The following is an 8,682-nucleotide window of genomic DNA, read 5'->3' as shown; positions in this document are numbered from 1 at the left end:
GTTTTTTCCACTTTTTCGTTCCTCCTCTTTTTAATTCCCGAACTTTTTCGCCCCCTCACTTTTTTTTTTCCCCAATTTTAATTCCCCATTTTCGCTTCTCCACCTTCACTCCTCCGCTTCAATTTCACTTTTTCGCTCCTCCGCTTTTCCCTCCCACTTTTTCATTTTTCACCCCGCCTCGCCCTTTCATTTATTTATTTTGAATTTTCCCCATTTCCCCTCTTTTTCGTTTCTCTCCCTCACTCCACTCTCACCCTTTCATTTAATTTATTTGTAATTTTCCCCTTTTTTTCGTTTTCCACTCTCACCCCGCCTCGCCCTTTTATTTATTTATTTTTAATTTTCCCCCCTCTTTTTCATTTCTCTCCCTCACTCCACTCTCACCCCGCCTCGCCCTTTTATTCCATTTATTTATAATTTCCCCCCTCCCCGCCAACACTTTTTCAACATAATTTTTAATTTTTTTTTTTTTTTCTCCAGCGATAAACACCAGGAAGGACAAAAAGGGGCTGAAAAGGGATGAGAGGGGAGGGAAAAGGGGGGGATTGGCGACCAAAAAAAAAAAAAAAAATCCATCACTCCTTCTTCTCGTCCTCTGTCTCATCGCGCTTCTCCTCCTTGGCCAAGCTGTCGGCGGCCGCCGCTCCCCCTCCTCCTCCTCCTCCTCGCTGGGTTTTGGGGGGTTTGTGGGGGTTTAGGCCGGGTTTTGGTGGGTTTGGGGTGGGTTTTGTGGGGGTTAGGCCGGGTTTTGGGGGTCTAGGGGTGGGTTTTATGGGGGTTTAGGCCGGGTTTAGGCCCTGTTAGGATCAGATTTTGAGGGGTTTGGCTTTGATTCTGAGGAGCTCAGCGCGGATTTTTGGGGGGTTCGGCCCGGGTTTTGCAGGGGTTCGGCCCGGGTTTGGAGGGGTTTTGCCCGGATTCCGCAGGGTTTTAGGCCGGATTTTGAGGGGTTTGGGCAAGGTTTTGTGGGTGTTCAGGCCAGATTTTGCAGGTTTAGCGCAGACATTTTGGCCTTTTCGGCCGGATTTTGAGGGTTAGAGCACAGATTCTGTGGGGTTTCAGCCCAGATTTTTCAGGGTTTACGCCCAGATTGCGCAGCGTTTTAGCCCAGACTTTACAGGTTTTCTCCCGGATCCTGAGGGTTCCAGCCCAGATCTTGCGGGATCTCAGGGATTTTGCGGGGTTTAGGCCAGGATTTGAGGCTCTAAGCCCAGGCTTTGCGTGTTTAAGCCCTGATTTTGCGGGGTTTTAGCCCAGACTCGCCCTGGATTCCCTGGCTTGGGGGGAGCCGGGGACGGCGAGGAAGGGGCGGCTTCCCCCCGGCCCCAGCTCGTGCTACCCCCAAACCCTAAAACCTTTAAAACCCCCTAAAAAAACCCCACCAAAACCCCTAAAACTCCGACCCACCAAGTTCACTCCTCACCCCAAACCCCGCTCGCGTTCGCTTTGCCCGCTCCACTCCCCGAGCAGAGCCGGCCGCGCCGCTTTTATTTTTATTCCCCTATTTAATCCCGCTTTACGATCAGCGATATTTCACCGGCGGGCCAAACCTTTTAATTAAAACCGATCCTAACAAGCCCAACCCGAATAAAAACCCCTCCGCGAACCGCGCGGAATTATTGTTTTTATGGCGCCATAAAAACCCCGTCCCACCGCGGTGCCGAGGAGGAGGAAGGGGGGCGGAAAAAGCCATAAACCCCTCGGAGTTTATTTAATTTATCCCCCCCCAAACGAGCCGTAAAAAACTTACCACTGTGCGAGTTCATGCGCTGCATCCAGGGGTAGATCTGGATGCCGGATTTCTGCTCCTGAGCCGCGCTCCGGCTCTGCTCGCCGGGGAAATCCTGCGCGATGGAGCCGGGGGTGCCGTGCCCCCCGACCGAGCTCTGGCGGCAGATGGGGGTTTAGGCCGGGTTTAGGCCCTGTTAGGATCAGATTTTGAGGGGTTTGGCTTTGATTCTGAGGAGCTCAGCGCGGATTTTTGGGGGGTTCGGCCCGGGTTTTGCAGGGGTTCGGCCCGGGTTTGGAGGGGTTTTGCCCGGATTCCGCAGGGTTTTAGGCCGGATTTTGAGGGGTTTGGGCAAGGTTTTGTGGGTGTTCAGGCCAGATTTTGCAGGTTTAGCGCAGACATTTTGGCCTTTTAGGCCGGATTTTGAGGGGTTTGGGCAAGGTTTTGTGGGTGTTCAGGCCAGATTTTGCAGGTTTAGCGCAGACATTTTGGCCTTTTAGGCCGGATTTTGATGGTTTGAGCACAGATTTTGTGGGGTTTCAGCCCAGATTTTTCAGGGTTTACGCCCAGATTGCGCAGCGTTTTAGCCCAGACTTTACAGGTTTTCTCCCGGATCCTGAGGGTTCCAGCCCAGATCTTGCGGGATCTCAGGGATTTTGCGGGGTTTAGGCCAGGATTTGAGGCTCTAAGCCCAGGCTTTGCGTGTTTAAGCCCTGATTTTGCGGGGTTTTAGCCCAGACTCGCCCTGGATTCCCTGGCTTGGGGGGAGCCGGGGACGGCGAGGAAGGGGCGGCTTCCCCCCGGCCCCAGCTCGTGCTACCCCCAAACCCTAAAACCTTTAAAACCCCCTAAAAAAACCCCACCAAAACCCCTAAAACTCCGACCCACCAAGTTCACTCCTCACCCCAAACCCCGCTCGCGTTCGCTTTCCCCGCTCCACTCCCCGAGCAGAGCCGGCCGCGCCGCTTTTATTTTTATTCCCCTATTTAATCCCGCTTTACGATCAGCGATATTTCACCGGCGGGCCAAACCTTTTAATTAAAACCGATCCTAACAAGCCCAACCCGAATAAAAACCCCTCCGCGAACCGCGCGGAATTATTGTTTTTATGGCGCCATAAAAACCCCGTCCCACCGCGGTGCCGAGGAGGAGGAAGGGGGGCGGAAAAAGCCATAAACCCCTCGGAGTTTATTTAATTTATCCCCCCCCAAACGAGCCGTAAAAAACTTACCACTGTGCGAGTTCATGCGCTGCATCCAGGGGTAGATCTGGATGCCGGATTTCTGCTCCTGAGCCGCGCTCCGGCTCTGCTCGCCGGGGAAATCCTGCGCGATGGAGCCGGGGGTGCCGTGCCCCCCGACCGAGCTCTGGCGGCAGCTGCTCAGCGCCTCCTTGTCCTGGTAGAAAGCGTTCGAGCCGTACTCGTAGGGCGAGCGGCCGGCCGAGCCGAAAACCACCGCGTTCTCCTGGGCCGAGTAGAAGGGCGACGAGTAAATGCGGTTCTGCGCCACGGCCGCGCCGTAGCCGCCGAAATGGCGCACGGGGTCGTAGCTGGAGTTGAGCGCGGCCACGTTGGGCAGCACCTCCTGGCCGCCGCCGAGGTGGCACGGCAGCGACGGGTTCGTGAAGTACGAATTCATCCCGCTCCGCGCCGCTCCGCGGGCTCGGCGCGCTCCCGCCGCGGGGCTGCCCCTGCGCTGCCTCGGGATGGGCTCCTCGGGCTTTTCTTCTTTTCTTTAGTATTTTTTTCCTATTTTTTTCTGTATTTTTCCTATTTTTTTCCTATTTTTTCCCTATTTTTTCTCTGTTTTTCTCTATTTTTCCCTATTTTTCTCTATTTTTTCTCTATTTTTTTCTCTATTTTTCCTCTATTTTTCCTCTATTTTTCCTCTATTTTCTCTATTTTCTCCTATTTTTTTCTCCTATTTTTCCTCTATTTTTCCTCTATTTTTCTCTATTTTTCTCTATTTTTTCTCTAGTTTTCCTATTTTTCTCTATTTTTTCCCTATTTTTTCTCTATTTTTCTCTCTTTTCCTCCTATTTTTTCCTATTTTTCCTCTATTTCTCCTCTATTCTCCTCTATTCTCCTCTATTTCTCCTCTATTCTCCTCTATTTCTCCTTTCTTTTCCCTCTATATCTCCTCTATTCTCCTCTATTTTCCTCTATTTCTCCTTATTTCTCCTAATTTTTCTCTATTTTTCCTTTTCTTCCTCTATTCCCCCTTTCTCCTCTATTTTCCCTTTTTTCTCCGTTTGCTCCTCTATTTTTTCTCCTCGATTCCTCCACTTTCTTCTCTTGCTCCTCTATTTTCCTCCTTGATTCCTCTATTTTCCTTCTCTCACTCCCCTATTTTCCCTTTTTCCTCCCTCTCTTTTCCCTCTCTAATTCCTTTATTCCGCCTCTTTCCTTCCTCTATTTCTTCCTCTATTTCCCCTCTATTATTTCCTCTATCATTTATTATTTCCTCTATTTCCCCTCTATTATTTCCTCTCTTTTTTTCCTCTCTATTTCCCCTTGACCTCTTTCCCTTCTATTTTCCCCTATATTTTCTCTCTATTTTTCCCTCTATTTTCCTCTATTTTTCCCTCTATTTTCCTCTATTTTTTCTTCTATTTTCTCTCTATTTTTTCCTCTATTTTCCTCTATTTCCCTTCTATTTTTCTCTCTATTTTTTCCTCTCTTTTCCTCTATTTTCTCCTCTCTTTTCCTCTATTTTTCCTCTCTTTTCCTCTATTTTCTCCTCTATTTCTCTCTCTATTCCCCTCTCTTTCCCCCTATTCCCCCTTTATTCCTCCCTCTCTCCTCCCCCCTCACCACAATTAATTAATTCATACATCTACATATATTTATTATTATTTTTTTTCAATCCTCCCCTCCACTCTCTCCCTCTCTCCTTATTTTTTTTCCCGGCGCCACCTGGGCCCGTGCGATTTCTTTTAATATTTATTTGAGTCTCCAGTTTGTAGTGGAAGTGTAGGATTGTTATAGGGAAGGCTCTGCTCCAGGACAGACAGAATGACACAGTCAGCTGACCCGGCGCGGGCCAATGGCGAGCCGCGTGTCAAAAAGGGGAAAAAATTGCTTTTTTCTGCTCGCCAGTCCCTACTCCAAACTAAGTGGGCATGGAAAGTAAGTCCGGCACCCCCCAAAAAAATAAAAAAAAGCCCCCCCAGGGGATTTGGGGCGGCGGGGAGGGGGCTCGCGGGCACCAAAAATTCCTAAAATTCAATTTTTTCAACCCACCTTCCTCCCTTTTTTTTTTTTTTCCCCCCACCTTCCTCTTCTTTATTTTGCCCAGATTCGCCAAAAAAAAAAAAAAAATAAATTATCTTTACCACTATATTTTTTTTGCTAAACGCTCAATGCTGGTTTTTTTTTTTTTTATTATTATTCCGGTTTATTATAATTTTTGTTCAACGATTATCATAATTATTATTCTTTCCAAGAAAGCTGCGCTTAAAAATCTCGTAAAGAAGCGGCTGCGAATTCCCAGCAATAAATCTCAGGCGAACACAGAATATTAAGCCATAAATTACCCTCACTCTCCCTCTTTTTTTTTTTTTTTTTTTTTTAATATTTTTCTTTTCTTTTTCTTTAATTTATTTATTTTTAATTTTTCTTAAATTATTTTTTCCTCCTCCTCTCCCCTCTTTCTCCCGCTCTGAGTATCCGCGTTTAAAAGGGCGAAAAGGGAAAAAAAATAATTTCGTTTTTAAAAGGAGGAAAAAATAAAAAAAAAAAGGGGGGAAAAGGGGGGGGATAAACATGGCGACTTCTCCATGGATAACGCGGGATCCCAAACTCCTGGAAAAGGGCAAAAATTTGGGCAAAAAAAGCATTTCTTAGGGGAAAACAAACAAACAATCCCACGCCGGGCTGGGGGCTGGGATTTCCCGTCCAATTTTGGGAGATTTCTCCGGATTTTGGGGCATTTCTGGACGCGCCCAGGAAGGAAAACTGCTGGGAAAAAGCGGAAAAAAAAGCGAATTTGGGCCGGGCCGGCGGCGCGGAGTTTCCCGAAGTTTTTTTTGGGAATTCTCCCCGGCGGGGAGGGGACCCCGAGCCCATCCCCACCCAAATCCCCCCGAAACCGCCCCAAAATCAGCCCCTACCTGAGCCCTGCGGCACCGCGGGGCGGATTCGCTGCAAATCCCCCCCAAAAAATTCCGATTTTTGCCGGGGGAGCCCTCGGCCTCCTCCTCCTCCTCCTCCTCCTCTTGTTTGTTGTTAAACCACCTCGGTTTTATGGAAAAAAACCAAAAAAATCCCAAAATTCGCCTGGAAAGCGTCGGAAATCCACCCCGCTCTGGCTTTTTAATTTGGATTTTTTTGGATTTTTTTGTTTTTTCAGGATTTTTGGCCGACAAAGCCAAGCCCCGGGGGGGTTTTTGGGGAATATTTGGCCCCCCCGGCTATGAGAGGAGCCCGGATGCCAGCGGATTTTATGCTCTTTTTCCTCTGGCTAACAAAGCAAAGTCATCAATGGTAGCAATAAAACCATAAACGGGAAAAAAAACACAAAAAACCAAAAAAAAACCCCGAAAAAACACCCAAAAAACAACCAAACCCCGCCCGGAGCCGCCAGAAAAGGGAAAAAAATCCCGATTTTTGTCCCAAAAAGTGGCGGCTGGGGGGGAGCTCCCACCCCGGGGCCTTGGCGAGGAATTCCGGGCGTTTTCCCCCCAAAATTCCCAAATTTCCGCTGCTTTTTTCTGCCCCTGGCTTTCCCAGATCCCCCCGGAGCGTGCGGGAAAAATGGGAATTTCGGGAGGATTTCGCTGCTTTGTTTCGCTTTTCCAACCCCGGGGGGGATTGGGGGAGTCGGGGACCCCAAAATTGGGGATTTTGGGGGATTTTGGGGGGTTTTGGGACCTGGCAAAGGCCGGGCTGGGGGCGCGGGGCGGCAGGGCCGCAACTTTGGAGGAGTTTCCACCAAAAAACTTCTCCCTCCGGAGCCTCCTTTTCCCTTTTCTCCCCAAATTTTCATTTTCCCTCATTTTTCCTCCTCCTCTCTTCCTTCCCCTTCATTTTTTTCGCTTTATTTTGCTTTTTTTCCCCCTTTTTTTCCTCGTTTTTCCCCCTTTTTTTTGCTTTTTTCGCTCTCCCCCCTTTTTTTCCTCGTTTTCCCCCCTTTTTTTTTTGCTTTTTTCGCTCTTTTCGCTCCTTTTAATTTCAATTTTTATTTTAATTTTATACTTTTAATTTCTATTTTTATTTTTCCTCCTTTTTTTTCCCTTTCCAAGGTGGGCTGGAGACCTGAGACGAGCGTGGGACCCGAGCCGGGGGAAGTTTAAGTGTTTTATGACTTTTCTAAACAGAGGGCAAGTCCTAAAAGTCCGCTCGATTTATAGACAGCAGAAAGCAGCTGCCGGAAAAAAAAAAAAAACCCAAAACACATCCACCCGCCAAACACCGATTTTTTAGGGCAAAAAACCGCCAAAAACCCACCAGGAATTAAAAAATAAATACAGAAAAAAAAAAAAAAAAATAAGGGAAACCCCGCAAGTGTTTTATGACTTTTCTAAACAGAGGGCAAGTCCTAAAAGTCCGCTCGATTTATAGACAGCAGAAAGCAGCTGCCGGAAAAAAAAAAAAAAAACCCAAAACACATCCACCCGCCAAACACCGATTTTTTAGGGCAAAAAACCGCCAAAAACCCACCAGGAATTAAAAAATAAATACAGAAAAAAAAACCCCATCAGCGAAACCCCGCAAAAATCTGAATTTTAATTGAATTTTTGACGTTTCCCAGCAGATTTTTGGCGGATTTTTGGGTTTTTTACCCCCATTAAAAAAAGATATTTTGGGGTTTTTTTTCTTTTTTTTTTTTTTTTTTGGCCAAAAAAAGCACGCGGCGAAGGGAGGGGGGGATTTGTGGGGAGTTTTCTGGCGGAATTGGGTCTGCAAACAATTAAGGGAACTCATCAGCAGAAGCAAGAACAGATGTTTTATTAAAAGTGCGACAAACGCTGGAAATATGGACAACTCCTGCAGCAGTTGCTCTTTGTTCTGAGGAAAAAAACCCCCAAAACAGCCAAAACGCCCCAATTTTCCCCATTCCCACTCTCATATTCCCATTTCTTCAAAAATTATTATTTTTTCACGCGCCCCAGCGACGCTCGCGGGGTGAAAAAAGAGGGGAAAATAAAGATAAAAAGGGAAAAAAATCCCTAAAAAATTAAAATTTCTGCCCCCCGCGGCTCGCAGCGCTGCTGAGCTGATTGAGGGCGGGGGAAATTTGGATTCCAAACCCCAAATCCGCCCCAAATTTGGGGGCCGGGGCGGTGAAAATCCCAAATCCGCAGGAATTGGGAGCAAAGCCCGGCCCTGTCCCCGCGGCCGCGCCGAGCGGCCCCAAAGCCGCCGATTTTGGGGCTTTTTGGGGCTTTTTTGGGTTTTTTCCAGCATTTGGGGGCAACCCCGGGGGGAGGGGCTCAGGACGCTCCCCCCACCCCCAAAAAAAATTCCGATTATCGATTATTTGGGGTGAAAAGTGGGGATTTTGGGGGGAAAATGAAGGGATTTTTGGGTGAAAATTGGGAATTTTGGGGTGAAAATGAAGGGATTTTGGGGTGAAAATTGAGGATTTTGGGGTGAAACTTGGGGGTTTTGGGGGCAGCGCCCCCCCCCCGCGCGGAGGCTCCGCGGGGCCACCAAAAGCTTTTATTTATTCCGAATTTTCTCTTTTTCCCCTTGTTTTCTCCCCAGTTTTTTTCCCTTTTTTCCCTTTTTCCCCCCCACTTTTGTTTTTCATTTTTTCCCCCATTTTTTCTCGCTTTTATTTTGACGTTTATGGCGCACGTGAGCCCCTAATTTATTTATTTTCCTTTTATTTCCCTGCCGAAATCTCCTTTTCTTGGGGTGAAAATCTCCCTCTTTTGGGTCAAAATCTCTTTTTTTTTTTTTTTTTTAATTTTCCCAAAATCCATCAAATTTGGGGGGCAGCGCCCCC

The 8,682-nt window shown here is 47.6% G+C and overlaps 1 protein-coding gene across 1 annotated transcript; it reads right to left on the bottom strand.

Annotated features, from left to right (window-relative positions):
• Positions 1-319: 319 nt before the first annotated feature.
• Positions 320-3,567, bottom strand: HOXC6 (homeobox C6). The gene is made up of 3 exons (XM_041403915.1): positions 2,947-3,567; positions 1,751-1,886; positions 320-664 (listed from the first exon to the last, which is right to left on the bottom strand). The coding sequence occupies exons 1-3, from the start codon at positions 3,367-3,369 to the stop codon at positions 576-578; spliced, it is 648 nt and encodes a 215-aa protein (XP_041259849.1). The 5' UTR covers positions 3,370-3,567; the 3' UTR covers positions 320-575.
• Positions 3,568-8,682: the final 5,115 nt, after the last annotated feature.

Source organism: Onychostruthus taczanowskii, unplaced genomic scaffold (genome assembly GCF_017590055.1).
Source record: "Onychostruthus taczanowskii isolate IOZ18803 unplaced genomic scaffold, ASM1759005v1 scaffold206, whole genome shotgun sequence".
In the NCBI taxonomy this organism is placed as follows: Eukaryota; Metazoa; Chordata; class Aves; order Passeriformes; family Passeridae; genus Onychostruthus; species Onychostruthus taczanowskii.
This window is presented reverse-complemented; position numbering and strand designations above follow the sequence as displayed.

What these genes read in the sequence shown, in the direction of transcription:
- HOXC6 (XM_041403915.1), bottom strand. Translation starts at nt 3,369, where the DNA reads ATGAATTCGTACTTCACGAACCCGTCGCTGCCGTGCCACCTCGGCGGC. An exon ending in ACAGTGGTAAGTTTTTTACG is followed by an intron (nt 1,887 to 2,946) that starts GCTCGTTTGGGG and finishes ATCTGCCGCCAG; the next exon opens with AGCTCGGTCGGGGGGCACGG. An exon ending in GCGCATGAACTCGCACAGTG is followed by an intron (nt 665 to 1,750) that starts GTAAGTTTTTTA and finishes AAACCCAGCGAG; the next exon opens with GAGGAGGAGGAGGAGGGGGA.